This window comes from Lytechinus pictus, chromosome 7, assembly GCF_037042905.1.
Source record: "Lytechinus pictus isolate F3 Inbred chromosome 7, Lp3.0, whole genome shotgun sequence".
Lineage (NCBI taxonomy): Eukaryota > Metazoa > Echinodermata > Echinoidea > Temnopleuroida > Toxopneustidae > Lytechinus > Lytechinus pictus.
In genome coordinates this window covers 24,461,521-24,478,160 of record NC_087251.1, presented here as the reverse complement: position 1 = coordinate 24,478,160, position 16,640 = coordinate 24,461,521, and the positions used below count along the sequence as shown (strand labels likewise).

Below are 16,640 nucleotides of genomic sequence, written 5' to 3'. Positions count from 1 at the left end.
GCACGGATCCAAATGGAATATAATAGACAGTAGGGGCCTGTTTCGTAAAGACTGACAACAACTTTGTCATTATTAGGCGGATCACAAGAATCCCTGTTAAATTACGAGAACATTTTTAGGCTAAAAAATACCCATTAATTATTCCTGCATTCACACCGCCCCGAAACATACCCTTCGGGATAAATTCCTGAAGTTAGGAGCATGCGCAGTATGGTCTAATAAGCAGGCAAGGCGCGTGATTCAAAACTACTAGCCCAGCAGCCACCCACGGCGCCCGCGCCCAACGACACGCTGGGCTAAAAGTTCCCGTAAATTGCTTTCACATTGCCAAAATACCTGCGACCTTGGAAAAATCCCCGAGAAAGTTCTCGTAATTTCGCCAAGTACCTACTATTTAGCGGGTATTTTCTTTCGGGGAAATTACGCGTAGTTTGCTTTCACATTACCAAAATACCTGGTATTTTCTGATCGGGGTAAATTTCCCGATCAGAGAATACCTGGAACTGACGAACTTCGAGGTGGTCTGAAACCACCTAATGTAACTTCCATGGAATCCTTGATTTTGGTTGGCTGCTGAGCCCTGTTCCATGGTAGTTGCCATAATGGTTAAAGGACAAGCCCACCCCAGTGAAAAGTTGATTTGAATAAAAAGAGAAAAATCCAAAAAGCATAATACTGAAAATTTCATCAAAATTGGATGTAAAATAAGAAAGTTATGACATTTTAAAGTTTCGCTTAATTTCACAAAACAGTTACATGCACATCCCGGTCAGTATGCAAATGAGGGAACTGATGACATCACTCACTCACTATTTCTTTTGTATTTTATTATATGAAATATGAAATATTCTAAGTTTCTCCTCATTGTCATGTGAAACAAAGTTTTATTTCTCCCTGAACATGTTGAATTACCATTGCTTGGTCCTCATTGTCAAATCTGCAAAAATAATGTATAATTTGAGCAATAAAAATCAAAAGAAATAGTGAGTGGGGGACATCATCGATTCTCTCATTTGCATGTGACTAGAACTGTGCATATAACTATTGTGTGAAAAATAAGCGAAACTTTAAAATGTCATAAACTTTCTTACTTTACCTCCGATTTTGATGAAATTTTTAGCATAATGCTTGTCTGATTTTTCCCTATTAATTCAAATCAACATTTTTTTAGGTGGACTTGACTTTTAAGTTGAAATAGTCAACACCCTTAATGAAATGAGCCCCAGATCTGCATTCCAGAGGTTTTTTAATATTTTTTAATCAAAGCTTTTTCCTCCTTATTTCAAACCCACCCACTTCTTAGTGCGACACAGGCCTGTACAGGTCAACTAGGATTCTATGCAATGCATACAAGCACCTATGAGAAACATATTATCAATCATTGTGAACTATTTAAATTGGGAATTTATTGGACTTATACGACACGATATGTGGGGCGTTTCCATGACATTTGCTCCGGTGACAATTGCTCCGATGGAAAATCTGCACGTTTAGACAAACGTAAAACCAAACCTAAAAAACTAAATGAACCATAATCCTTACCTTTACATTATTCTAAACCCAAAATTCTATTAAAATTTTAACTCTAACCCTTTGCCCTCTGAGATATTAAGACCAGAGCAAATGTCGCAGGCCTGAGCACTTGTTTTGTCACCATGGGGAGAAGCTGTACATGTCACATCACGATATAAACCTTGAATAATCCACATCTCTTGCTATTCTTTGATGGGATTTGATAATTCTTTCATCAATATTTTCTCCGCTTTTTATTTAAACCACTTCAAGGCAATGTGGACCTCTCTCTTAAATAGAAAGGGAGAAACATATATAGTTTAATGGCTGCTAGCCAGTATTTTGCTCTTTGTTTTTAATTCAGTATATGTTCTCAAAGTCAAGCACTACACACAAAAAGACTTTGACAGGATGGACCGGGAATTACTCCCAAGTGTAGAATAAGCAACCAGAGCATTACCAAATAGAGCTCAGTTGATCATTACAAAGTGATGTAGTGAGAGGCGCAGCAGTATCTAAACACTGATAACATTCACGGTTAATGATCTACATCTTCATAAAACAAGAAAAGAAAAGAAGAAGAAATTGATAGAGAAGAGAGGCTTTGATGTTGGCAGACATGTGGAAAGAAAGAAGAGAAGGTCTCTAAGATGAGATATAGATTGAGATAGGTACTTCAAAGACATGGAATGGGAATCATACTCCATACATCTTTTTGGAGCTAGAGATATATAGTCGCGTGCTTATTTCAATCATTTTTTTAAAAATTGAATTTGATCAGATTTAGACCACTTTGTCAAAGAGGCCATCAGGCCAACATGTTCCTTCATTTTCTGCATTCTTTGATACCTTGGTAAAGCATTGTCAGAGACTTTATCCTTCATCACAAGAAAGATTCTGATCAAATCCTGCCAACTCTTCTTCATTCCACTCCTCCATTATGTCTCTTCATGCCATCTAGCAATCACCTAGTCATATTTCCATAACTATTTCCGCTATCATAACATTGCTGTTAGCACATTTCAATTTCAAGCAGATGAAGAAAAAAAAGGGAAAGAATGGCAAGACGCACCCAGGCTGGTCACAGAGGAGGAAGAAAAGTGAAAGTCATGGAGACTTGTACTCCCACTGGGAGATTCAATTATACCATCTCCAGATTGTAGATATTTCTTGTTTGATCTTCTGCGGTAGAACCCTCAAAAGCCCTCTTTCTTTCATCTCATGATGCTTGTGGACATTGTTGTCTTACCCAGCAAGTGATTTTGGTTATGCTAAACTTGGTATCCCATATTGGCCTTAGTCAGATTTGACCCAATTTTACCTTTAAAAAAAATTGTATGAACAAAGGTACATTATTGTTAGTTCCTCATTGAAAAAAATATAGGAAAATATTGATACAGCAATGCAGTTCATGACATGCTTGGTATGAACATGCCTTTTAGTAGGAGTGAGAACGGGAGTAGTTAATTACTGGCAAGTTCTTCCCCCCCCCCCTCACTCTCTCTTCCTCCATATGTCTGTCTCTCTTTCTCTCGCTGTGTGTCTTCATTTCTTTCTTTATTTTTATTTTTACTATTAATTAAGTCAAAGAGTTTATGTTTATTTTAAATTCTTATTAGTGCAGGCCTTCCATTTTAAATCTGATGTAAATCATAATCAGTTTGTATTGCCAAGCCTAAATTATGTACACTAGTTTTATCCAGTAATGCAATATTCCCCATTTCCAACTGGTAATGCATACATTAGCTGCTATAAATCTATCTCATTTACTTAAATGGGATTAGTGTCGACGGAGCAGGGCGAAATGTAACTCTTAATTATCCATTCTGTATGATAGTTGTAATTTTAGGCAGATGTGTCCCTTTACAGAGCTCAGTAGTATAGGCCTACATGTTTTGCTCTAATTGAGAGGCAGTTGACCCTTATTTGAAAATGGGTGATTTTTTTGTTTTAATATAATTGGTTCAAAATAATAAATGTATTAATTTAGCAACATAAAAATGACCTTGAAAAGCAAGCAGAAAAAAATTAAAAAAAAATAATTCAAACACAGATTTTCAAATTTTTGGTTATAAAGATCTGCGTATGAATCAAATCCTCTAAAAATACTGGATTGCTAATTCTTGTAATTCCCTACCTTATTTGATCATAAAAAACTCATCATAAGCTATACCATGAAGATGAAATAATTTATCAGCATTGAGCGGGTGTAATAAATTCATTTTTAATCATCATGTTTCATGATTTCTAAGAAGCTACAAATTATTCTTTGAAGAAAAATCTATACTTTTTGCTTGTCTGTTAATATTTACAATAATTTTTTACAATTAAAAAGAAAAAAAAAGGTGATTAAAACAATATCAGATTTATAGTGACTACTGTATCACAGCTCAGAATTTTACCTTTTCTTCAGAATTCAAATGTAAGTAGAAGGTCATGTGAGGGAACTGATTTAATTACTTGTGAACTAAGTCATTCCTGATTATAGGACCCCCTAGTGATAAAGGTACATGTTCACTGTGTGGCCTAATCGTTTGATGAGAAACATTTTATAATCCACTTTGATTATTAATATCAGGCCTGTGCTGGCCTATCATACAAGTTTTCATATTTTAATGAAATTTAGCATTGAAGACCTATAACTATTTATATATATATATAATCTCATATATTGTATAGAATTATGCTAGTGGCTTGCATCACTAGAATATGGTACTTTGTTAAGATATAAGATAGGCCTAATCGTTATTGAGTAGACCTAAACATTATGAATAATAATTTAAGATGCATCATATTGTGTTTCATGCAGTTTGTAGGAAGTATATGTTGAAGGAGACATGTAATGTCATAATTTATGTATTTAACAGGGCAAAGGAATTCAAATTTTTAAAATTTGAATTCTCTTGCCGAGGCAGAATCAGCCTTTGCGGAATGAAATAAAACCATGATAGGTATGAATCCAGCATGTTCAAAGTGTTTCATTTGAAAATGCAGTTACTTCATGGCAAATGGTGATTTTACATTTTAGTTTTCAGCTGGAATGCAATTTTGTGAAGAGCCCCTTTGATTTGTCCCAGTTTATACATGCCCTCACAGCCATGGGTCCAGTTAAATGAGGGAAGGGGGGGGGGGTTAGGACTCTCAACCCTGCAGAGCTGAAAACAGCTCAGCATGAAAGCTGACACGAAATTGAAACCGAAATCCAATTGGTAGTTTGAGAGTGTTGTGCTTGCAATTAGCTGAGCTTGGACGACATAGTGTGATACCACTGTGATATCAAGTAGAGAAACTTTCCCTGACATGTAACAGACATTCCATAATTGAATTAGCACTCAATTTACCAAGGTAAAGGTAACAAATTACCCTCTTTTCACTGTTTTCCTATTGTACACCTTTGCACATACAAGTATTTATCTTTCTCTGTACTCCACAAGATTTTAGAGAATGATCTTTAGGGGGAATAAAATAGTTTACTACAATCGCAATTCCACATAGTTGCATTCATAAAGGAATCAAACATTAAAATGAATTCGGTAAAACATAATCTTATTTCATATAATAAAATAGAAAAGAAAAGTGAGTGAGTGAGTGACATCATTGGTTCCCTTATTTCCATATCACTGTTTTGTGGAATGATATCACCTTATTGAAGATATCCACCAAATTAGGTATCTTATGCAACACAATAGTAGCTTGCATTGAAATTATTATAACTTTTAAAGAGGGAATCCAAGAAACATTGACCATAGTTAGAAAAGCAAGAATCATTTGAAGAATGAGATGGAGAGCCTAGCATTAGCACTTTGTATTAAACGTGATGTCTCTTCAGCAATTTACATGGGCGCCATCTCTGGGATGAGGAATTCCCTCTTTTTATTTATTATTAGAAGAGCTTACGCGCTATGTCCGTATTAGGTTAAACTTGTCGTGCCTGTTCAAAACTTTGATCAGTTATGAGCTGAATGGAGGATGACCTAAATATCTTGTGATTAATGACAATTTTTAGTGTGTATGGCAATTATGACAGGTCAGCTTGGCTTCTGGCTCAATGGATGGAAATCTAGTAGGAGAAACCTTACTACCAAGCTTTTACTCATTCAAATGAATCATCAAATCTAGTTTGCTGGTGTTGTTTTTTTAATAGACAACATTCATTGATTTTTGTGATTTTTCTCTTAAAGCTTGAAGTTAAAGAATTATTGGTCTCAAACATAAATTTATGATTATGATCTGTTTTATGATTTTAAATCATATACACCCTCTCCCTAGAGGTAAGAAAGCCTTTCTTCAAAGGTTTAGTGTGCTACCCCCTTTACTTGTATTTGTGAAGAAGTCAAATGTGTAAAGCGTAAAGGCAATTTTTTTTTTTTTTTTTTTTACAAACAACTTGTAAGTTTTGTAGCATTTTCAACATTCTCAGAGAAAGGGTAAAAAATATTCTGATTACAATACATTACAGTTTACCAAGTGCACAAACAGGGGCAAATTACTTCCAAAGTGGCAAAGCACTTTCTAGAAATGTTATGAATTTCTGGCAAAAATGGAAAGCGAAACACGAGGGAAGAGATATCCCTAGGCTGCTTTCCTTATTCTCTTACCAATTATAGTTTATCTATTTACTTTAGAAAATAATTCTATAATGGACCTAGCTGCACCGACGTTCACTTCTTGTGCTATAGGGGTCAATGAAGTTTGGATGGTGCGGAGAGGGTGTTGATTTGTGAGTCGAGCCATCATCTTGAAAATTTTGGTTGAGATGTGTCCAAGATGAAATGTCAGGATGGCAAGAGTTTGGTAATCCACCACTCTGAGAAGAGAAGTCACATTGTTTATTGAAACAACACAAGTTCATAGGTCATAGAGGAGTGGACCGGGTCGATGACGCGAGCCAGAATAGCTAGAGATCAAAGAAGCGGTAGCACGTTGACCGTTGGAAACGACCGCAGGGCGATGGGAAAAAGGTGCGAAATAAACAGGAATGGTGTTGGACTTCATCAATGGGGAAGCCTTTGAGCCTGGTAAACATGGTGGATATCTTGAGGGGTGGTGGAATGATTAGCTTTAAAAACTAACCTCCAACTGTGTTACATCCACTCTTTCTTGGTTGAGTAGAGATTGAGAATGGCCGCTATGAGATCTCATCATTTGTCATCTGTCACTTTCCCATCTTACAAAGAAAGAGGCTATCCAGTGTCAATAACCAATATGTGAAAGGGAAAGGAACTTATGAATTCTACTAGATACAAGTTATCCATTGAAATTTTTTTAATGGATCAGAATTGTAAATTCTAAAACGATTGCCCTTGTTCATTCTTTGTAATTTTCAACATTCCACTCAAAAGAAGTTAAGAAAGTGTAGGTATTAAAATAATATTACAGGCAGATAAACCAAATGAAAGGAATGGAGATTTAGAATGTGAATTTTGACACATGCAAAAGAATAACTAATTAATTGAAGTTTATCTTCATAGTGAAAAAAAATCAATTATTCATAATTGTTTTCACAATTATGAATAATTGATTTTTTTTTCAAGTTTGAGCAGAACACGTAACTTATGTTTTACCATAAGAAGGTTGATTTTTGTAAAAGTCAGTAGAATAGAAGAAAAATTGTAGGTTCTTGGTTAAAGTCATACAGAAAATAATGGTCAATTTGGAATTTCCCTGTCACTGCCACGATCCCATAACGATGAGGAATGGTCACGGACATTATCTTGTCTTTGGTACATTTATCATGAGATTATCTATTACAATTTGTAAATCCTACAAGGGATCATACTCAAATTAGGAGTGATGTTTTTATTTCATCATTGTAAATTCTGTGTTGACACTCTACCAGAGTATGGAATTACGACAATAAAGTATGTCAGAAGTTTAGAGGGGGGATGGAAGATTAAATTGAAGAGGCATTTTTTCTTCTTTTTTTTATTCAGATAAAGAAATGAAACTAACTTGAAATTCAAAATTAAAACCATCATTTTTAATAGATTAGATGTTGAAAATTTTCTCTGTTGAATCATTTACATGTACATTACTGTAATCATGAGTGCATGTTCCTTGGGGAGTCATTTGTATACCCTGTGTCAATCTATTGAAAAATTAAAACAATTGGATTTCATATAATAAAACACAAAGATATGGTGATCATGATGTGACCAGATCAGTTTTCTCATTTGAACAACAATCATGCATATCATATCATTCAGAAATACAATGTTAAACTTAAAAATGCCATTATTTTACATATAAGTTGGAGAACATTTTCAGTGTTAGGCTTGTTTGATGTTTTCTCACATTTTTTTTTCAATTTATATTCATGTTGGGGCTGGTCATAGTCCTCAACTCTACAAAATGATACTCCATGTCATGATCTTTATTTTCAAAATGACTGGGGAAGGTAGGTAATAGTGTATTGACCTTTTCCAGGGACTAACTCTTTTGTGAAGAGGAATGACACAGTCATGATGTTTTTAATCATTCACTCTCACTCTCTCTCTCTCTCGTACCTTCAACTTGGCTTGGTCACAAATCCAATGCATGCCAGTCAGAAGGAAAATATAATTGGGAGAAAAATTGCAAACTCATGGATGGATTCCAGAATGGTGTGAGAGGGGGGACGCGTCACTGTCGATTACCGATGACAGCATCGTGGCGCGAGCCTCAAATTTGTCCGCTTTTCTGCATTTTTGGGGTCGAGTCTGGGACTGGCGATGATCATGAACGGGGACGGAGGGAAATCCAATTGATTAAAGCCGGTACACATGTGGGACTGGGCGGGAGTGTTAATGGGGAGGGTCTCCCCGTTTTGATTTGAATCAGCCTTCCAATTTGAGAATACCATAGCTGATGTGATAATCAGCTATAGGTGTAGAAAAGGTTATTTTGCATAGCAGTATCAACTTGTTGCTTAGTGTGAGTGTTGGCTGTGGCTTGTGCAAATGTCATTTTGCTAAATATAATGCTATGATTAGGCAGAGGACATACTTAGTTATTTCAGTATGTTTCAGATCTTGATATCAAATGAAGACACATGTCATATAATTTTCTTTGCTGTCTAGTCTCTAACTCAATCTTTCTTCTACTTCACCTTCTCTTCTTTTTTTTCTTCTCCTTCTTTTTATCCCACCCCCTCTTCCTTTTCCCTCCTCCTCTTGCTCCTCCTCTGTCTCTTTCCCCTTCTCTTTCTTTCCTTCTCTTACTTCTCCTTGTCTTTATTTTCCTCCTTGGTTTTCACCTCCTACTTCTCTTTATTATCTCGTTCTTCTCTTTTATAAACCTCTGTATCTTCTTTTTTTTTTACATTATACCAAGCTTTACTCTCTTCTAAAGCTCAAAATGAATACGCTATGGGTAAAAAGTTAATATTAGATGGATCCTCCACGATCTCAAAAGTACACCATGTGGGAAACATCTCAAGTTTATTTTCGAAATCTGCTTTAATTCAATACAGTTTACATGTGCCATACAGGCAAACAGATTCCCTTCAACGATTGATATGACTTGCATCTGCTGGAGGCCTGATAAAATAATTGCAAAGTCATGAAAGTGGGTTAGGAGAACAGATATGTAGATTGCCATGCAAATATTTGTGTTTATTTTGTATCATTTCAGATCCAGAGGATGGTTATCACTGGTGGAAACTTCAAGTTAGATCAACTCAAACCTAAAGAAGTTGTATCCCTTCTCCTAGATGATGAGGATATTGAAATGAAGTGTAAGTTTGGCTATAGGTGAATTCTATTTAAAGATACAGTAGACAAATCAATATTGTATATTACCACAAAATTGCCATTTTTGTCTCGCCTGCATAGCAGAGCGAGACTATAGGCGTCGCTTTTCCGACGGCGGCGGCGGCGTCAACATCAAATCTTAACCTAAGGTTAAGTTTTTGAAATGACATCATAACTTAAAAAGTATATGGACCTAGTTCATGAAACTTGGACATAAGGTTAATCAAGTATTACTGAACATCCTGCCTGAGTTTCAGGTCACATGACCAAGGTCAAAGGTCATTTAGGGTCAATGAACTTAGACCATGTTGGGAAAATTATTTTCAAAATCCTAACCGAAGGTTAAGTTTTTGAAATGACATCATAACTTAGAAAGTATATGGACCTAGTTCATGAAACTTGGGCATAAGGTTAATCAAGTATTAGTGAACATCCTGCCTGAGTTTCAGATCACATGACCAAGGTCAAAGGTCGTTTAGGGTCAATGAACTTTGGCCAAGTTGGGGGTATTTGTTTAAATTACCATCATAACTTTGAAAATTTATGGATTTAGTTCATGAAACTTAGACATTAGGTTAATCAAGTACCACTGAATATCCTGTGTGAGTTTCAGGTCACATGACCATGGTCAATGGTCATTTAAGGTCAATGAACTTTGGCCATGTTGGGGGTATATGTTAAATTACCATCCTAACTCTGAAAGTTTATGGATCTAGTTCATAAAACATGGGATATAAGAGTAATCAAGCATCACTGAACATCCCCTGTGAGTTTCAGGTCACAAAACCAAGTCAAAGGTCAGTTAAGGTCAATAAACTTAGGCCATGTTGGGGTAATTGTTGAAGTGCTATCATAACTTTGAAAGTTTATGGATAGAATGAATGAAATGTGGACATGGGTGTAGTTGACAGTCTTAAGTCTCCGTTCAAATGTCATTTATGGTCAATGAACGTGGTATTATGTCATTATATGAATGATGTTTTTGTGAATGATTATTTTATAGTAGTTTTCAAAGTTAGCACTGCTGCTATATTAAATTGCGTAATGCAGGCGAGACTGCCAGAGGCGTTCCACTTGTTTGTATAAAGATTGTAGATTGACTAAGATTGTAGATTGAGTCAATCTACAATCTTTATACAAATCATGGAAATCAACTAACCAATGTTATTTTATTGCTAGTGAGAATCCCAATATAGCAAAATTAAGTCATAATCAAAGTGACATTGCAATTTTATGATCATCTATACTTTCAAGCTTATTTCATTTATACTGTTTTTTTTACCAATAACTCTAATTGAACAAACTATTATTGTAGTATTCCTGTATATAGTTTGATCCTCTAATAAGACAATTTACTTTATTATACTTTCTTCCAAAATCAGGCCAAATACTGGTTGTTTAGTGTGTTGAAAGCATTCAATTATTTTATTTTTTAATTCTACTGTAGTTCGGATGAAGCAGTCAGAGAAGAAGAGCACGGATGACAAATCTCAAGGCAAAGAAAGAAAACGCAAGAGAGATAAAGATGGTGAAAGTGTGGTAAGTATTCCAAAAATAATTGAAGAAATAGGGTCTTTTTTATGCGCATTCTATCGAGTATTGGTGAAAATATATAATCTTTCAAATTTAAATTTAATCTTTTCATCTAGAATATGACTTATAATTATAAGCAGAGTTTAGGAATAGCTACTCTTACACCTACTTGTCATTGTCAGTCATATCTCAATGTTGCTCCTCCATCTCTCTTTCTCTCCCTGTATGTTTCCCTTTTTGGTCTCTCCTTGGTTACCATCTCTGTTATGTCCCCCTTTCCTCTCACCCTCCCTCTTGTTCTCAACAAAAAAATGTTTGATTTTAATGGCAAACCCATAATTATTTTATGTATCTCTTTTTTCCCCTTTCCATTCTAGAAGGAAGTTGGAAAGAAGGTCAAATCTGAGATCATATCTGACACTGCTAACTTATCTTTTGATGGAGATGATTCTATCCTTAGTATGGATTCATCTGCTCCCAGCCCTGTTAGTGTGGTAAGTTTGTCATTGTCTTTGTCTTATACCTTTTGACCCCATTTCCCAAATCATTCTTTACTCGCCTTTCATTCTAATTTTCAATCATCGCATCTAATTCTCCCATTTAGCCCTCTCTTTGCTTTCATGCCATCCTTCTGTTCACCCATTCATTGATATCATCTGACTTCCATCCTTATCATCATGACTTTTAATTCTCTGATTTACTCCAACTATTCCTCTTCCACTTCATTATTCTTCTTCTTTTTTTTTAATGACTTTTCCTCCCCTTTCACTGGCCTCTTTCTCTTCCTATTTCCTCATTTCCCTATCTGCCATTCTCTCCTGTTTTTATGGCATGTTCTGATTTGTTGTCCGTCTTCACTTTGAAATTGCTTGTTTGAACTGTCATTAGTTTGAAATAAATGTATATGATGAAGTAAGTGGTATTGATTGTCACCTCATTCTTCAATTCTTGATTTGAACAATGAGAATTGACATTTGGTCAATATTTTAGCCTCACAAACTGGAATTACCTGGTGCTAATGAGGTCAAGTTTTATCATACTCCCCAGAAAGATGAAGATGGTCTTGCATCATTTTACATGGAAATGTAGAATTATAAAACACAACACTATGAAATGGCTGTTAATGATGTGGATGAGATTCCAACACCAAGACTGGTGCTCGAATCACTGCCCCACCAATCTCAACTATGCCTCAGTGTGGTCAACCAGTCGATACTAAATCTCTGATTTACTGTCTTTAGCTCTATGCAACCCTCTGACCAATGTCATATGAGCAGGGATGCCACTTTTCCGTATTTATACGGAATTCCGGCTTTTTTCCTGCTATCTGTCTTATTTCCGTATTTCCGACTTTTCCTGTTTTCTGTGTATTAAAAAAACGGAAAGTCCTCCTTTTTTCCCCCTATCTCTCCCGATTGCGATGCATGTCGATCGACCGAGTGAGAGATATTTCCCCGAGATATTTGCTTTTATACAGTACATAATTTATAAACGCGCGCACTGCCTCTACGTTCATTGAGTTATGCTTTTATCAAGGCTTTCTGATTAGAATTATCGATATCCTGGCCAATCAATGCGAGCGACAAGTTCCGAACGCACGCACATAGAGAAGCGCAAAGCAGCGGCACGAATCGCGGTATAATAGCGACTGGTAAATACGTCTGTAAAAATGATGACGTCATCCAAGATGGCTACTTACGATGACCAACGAAGGAATCGAGGATGACTAAGTTTTGATCATCATTTGACAGGAATTAGCGGTAACTGCGGTCTAAGGTACGATGTTTCTGAATTTTATATATTTTCTCGTAGGTTTGGATGTAATTATTTTTTTATAATGTGACATTTTATGTACCAAAAACGATCCGAAAATCGGGTCTCCGCCGAATGTTAGATCTAACGTTTATGCTGCATGCTGATACGGAACCCAGGGAGCTCCGGCCCGGAAGCGAGCCCGGAAAGCGGGCCGGAGCTCCTTGGGTTACGTATCAGCTAGCCCAGGGAGCTCGCGGGCCGGAGCTCCCTGGGTTAGCTGATACGTTGTCTTTATGTACGGGCCAACCACTCTTCAGTCTATGTATTGGTGAGAGGAGCCAACGCGGTTCAGCTGAACAACCAAAATACAGAGACTGAAGCTTTTGGTCTAGCGTTCTATGAGAAACACAACTAACTACCGTCAGTCTTTCAAACCTAATTGACTTCAAAGTCATCGATCACAACAAGGTAAGAAGCCACTTGGTCCTCCCCTTCCCCTAAATTTGAGGTGGGGGCGGATCCCCCCCCCCTCCTATTTTTTTTTTTTTTTTTTTTTTTTTTTTTTTTTTTTTTTTTTTTGCTTGTCCATTTTTTTTTGCTTGTCCAATTTTTTACCTGTGACATGTGTCCATCCCAAAATTTAAGGTGGACCCCCCTAAATTTTTTTTTCTTGGAAACTATCCCGGCCCGCGATAAGTTTCAGTATTTTTGGAGGACACCTAGTGGCATCCCTGTATGAGTGAATTAAAAGCAACCCAAATTGACTGGCCTATCCTAATTCTTCAAACACAGAACCAACTTTACCCAACTCAATTAAGGAACGCCATCTACAATTTTCATTGTAAGGCCTACAGAGTGTTCAGACACGTACATCTATCAATTAGAAGATAAATGTTTTGATGTGACTGTTGGCCATCATTTACAGAGCAAGCATGATTTTGTCAAAGCTCCATTACAGATACTGTTGTATGTATTATGTTTATATTGTATGCATTATGAATTATTTTGTATATTACAAACAATGTAAATATTTATGATAATGTATTGTGAACGCAGAAATAAAAATAAAACAAACAAACAAACAAACAAAACAATGACTGTTGTATGTCAGCAGTATGTTCAGGCAACTATGCAGAGGAGACTCTGCATGTTCTAGTTTGAAATATGCTCTGACACCAGTTTTGTCATATGATATGTCACATTTCATTGTGCACCATTTTTAGTCAGTGCGCAGACAATAAAACCCATTGTAAAGTTAAAATGTTTGGTATCTTTCTTGTGGAAATGTTTGTGCATCTGAACACAGGCCTAGCCAGTCTGCTTGTGTAAATCAATAGACCTTAATTTTGTTTAGAGGCAAGAATGAAATCATTGCGAGTAGAAAGAAAAAACTTCAGAAATCAACTTCAGCTTGTATGACTGGGTAATTCATTCAATTTTATCCCATTTGGTTTAATTTGGGAAGGGGTATCAAGATTATCGCAAACCCGGAGCCAGAAGTAGTTTTGTATGATATGAGTATCAGCTTGCTGATGATATTGATTGGTGTTGTATGGCAACCAAATGGTATTAGTCATACAATTAGGAAAGCTTTGGACTGATAGTCAGGAATAACCAACCATGTCTAATACATACAAATTGAATCGGCAAAATATGAATTGAGCTTGGCTGCAGTGTTCGTACTGATTATTGAAATTCTTATCCATTCACCATCCCCCCTCTTTTTAGGTACTAGTAATTACAAGAAAGCGTGATAGTGATATCAAAATTTTGACAAGGATGTTTGATATTTTCATATTCTAAGATCGTTTAAAGGCATTAGCTAACATTGATTTGACTTTAAAAATCTGCCCAATTGTCCTCTGTGTCTGTGATTGTGATATGTCATAAAAATTAAGCCCAGAAATATTGTGTCCGAAAATGATATTTAAAGTGAAATGTAAAGTGACCGGAAACATCGCATACACTTAAAGGTAAAAGAAAGTAGTCACAGCAAACAATTATTTCATCAGAAAGTCTCAAGGTTAATTGCCACGATATTATCATAGGTATAGATCTGGTACATTAAATAAGCTGATCTTTGTGAAATCATGAAATCTGAATAATATTGAATACAAACATTAATAACAATTTTTTTTAAATAAGATCTTTGTGAAGTTAGCCTAAGCCTTTAAAATTTTGAAATAGGGAATGTTTTTGCAAAGTGTTTGCCACAATCTTAATTTTTCATAATATATGGAGCTTGGTATTGATCACCCTCTGTGATGCATACATTGTGATTGTTAACTGCTTCTTGTCTTGCTGTTATCTGAAGTTTTCCTGTAATAATTTAACCAGAACTGTTTAGTCAATATCCATCCCCCACGAGGTTGCATCAGACAATCGACAAGCGACAGGGTTTCCAGTTAGCATTGATCGCTAACTCTTCGCAGAAGGCAATGACCTTGATCTTAATTTGCATGCAATTAAGGTGACATCTTGGTCGTTAGAGTGTGAGCATGTAAGCTATTAGAAGATCAGAGATTACAATCAAGACAGCTAGCTTGCAGCTCCAAGCTGCTAGTCTATCATGTTCGCAGGACGATAACCTTTAGAGTATTCCCTTTCAACCTTTCTCTCTGTCTTCCTTCTCCTAGAGGCCAAACTGTCTCTCTTGACATGTTCTGATCTCTAATGTATACAGTGTAAATTGTCTTTGTTGTCAGTATTATATATTTAGGAACACATCAATTTATTTCCTATGTTTACTTAAGGATATTGATAAAACATTTTTTTTGTATATGAATATACTTAAAGGGAGTGGGTTAAATAATTGCAAACCCATTATACATGTATTTCAGTCATTTATTATCATAAGCAAACTTTCTATTTTCATGGTTCGGGGAGGGGAGGGAGGGGTAAGTATATTCATTTAGCTAATATATTGAATAATAGTTGACATGGTTTTTTTTTTTCATTTAACATCTCTTTTCTGGCTTTTCTTTCTTCAATTGACTATTCTGTTTTTAAGAGTCAAATACTTTTTTTTTTCATATGTTGGATTTTTTCGTCCTTTTTAAGAACTCACATTACTTTGTTGTATTTCTTATACTTGCATAATCGTAATGATCTGATTCTGTAGTTTTATTTTCAATCACCTTGTACATTTGCCATTAAAGATTTAGTTATGTGGTTTGTATTTTTGCCAAGTCCAATTGGGATATGAAGACCCGATGCTTTCCGTTTAGACTTAACTTCTCAGAAACCCACCCACTGGGCATGGATTCCTCCAGATAATATACCATTACTCATCCAAACTCTAGGCTATCTTCATCATCCACTCTCCACTTTCTGATGTACTTTTATTGGAGATGAAGATGTAGTTCTTGTTTTATTAATATATGTGTGTTAATTTATGTTCTTGTCAGAGGTTTCTCAGAGTTCATCATAAATTCTAGATTTTCAACTAAAGGTTTTGTATTAAACTGTTTATCCATAAATGTCTTTTGTCGGTAACAAATGAAAATGGAATGCTTAGTGAGTATGTAACTGTAAGCACATTGATCAACTTCAATAGTAAGTTTTCTCTAAATTATATTAATACATATCTGAGATGTTAACTGTTAAGTAGTGTCATTAAACAAATCCTCATAAGTAGGCCCCTTTCTGGCCTGTCGCCCCTATGCTGCCCTCTGCTTACAACTTTGACATCCTGAACAGATGAGCCCGGTGAATGTGACGGCATCTTCGGCGTTCCGACCCGCCGGGGACTCTTTCCTGGCAGCGAATTACGCTTTGAGGAGGAATCCCGTGCCGGGCCACTGGGAATTCCTCCCGTCTAAGATGAAAGGCAGATAATGTCTTAGGAGAGTCACCCATGATCATAGTTTGTGATGTCTAATGAGAGCCATGGATGGACAGATAGATTGATAGGATAGGGAGAAGAACTGAAAGAGGAGAAAAGATAATGAGAGTGGTGGGATGGGAGAAGAGTAAGGGGATTGGACAACGAGAGAGGCAGAGAGACAGACGGACATAGGGAGGGTGGGGCAGAGACAAAATGACAGATAGGAGGGGATGGAGGGGTAGTGTGGAAGAAAGATAATGAATGTGAAATAAAAGATACACGTA

The 16,640-nt window shown here is 36.1% G+C and overlaps 1 protein-coding gene across 1 annotated transcript; it reads left to right on the top strand.

Moving 5' to 3' along the window:
• The first annotated feature begins 8,095 nt into the window (after positions 1–8,095).
• Positions 8,096–11,864, top strand: LOC129265898 (chromatin-remodeling ATPase INO80-like). The gene is made up of 5 exons (XM_064101403.1): positions 8,096–8,116; positions 9,124–9,226; positions 10,690–10,781; positions 11,153–11,269; positions 11,766–11,864. The coding sequence occupies exons 1-5, from the start codon at positions 8,096–8,098 to the stop codon at positions 11,862–11,864; spliced, it is 432 nt and encodes a 143-aa protein (XP_063957473.1).
• Positions 11,865–16,640: the final 4,776 nt, after the last annotated feature.

What these genes read in the sequence shown, in the direction of transcription:
- LOC129265898 (XM_064101403.1), top strand. Translation starts at nt 8,096, where the DNA reads ATGGATGGATTCCAGAATGGT. An exon ending in ATAAAGATGGTGAAAGTGTG is followed by an intron (nt 10,782 to 11,152) that starts GTAAGTATTCCA and finishes TTTCCATTCTAG; the next exon opens with AAGGAAGTTGGAAAGAAGGT. An exon ending in CTCCCAGCCCTGTTAGTGTG is followed by an intron (nt 11,270 to 11,765) that starts GTAAGTTTGTCA and finishes TCAATATTTTAG; the next exon opens with CCTCACAAACTGGAATTACC.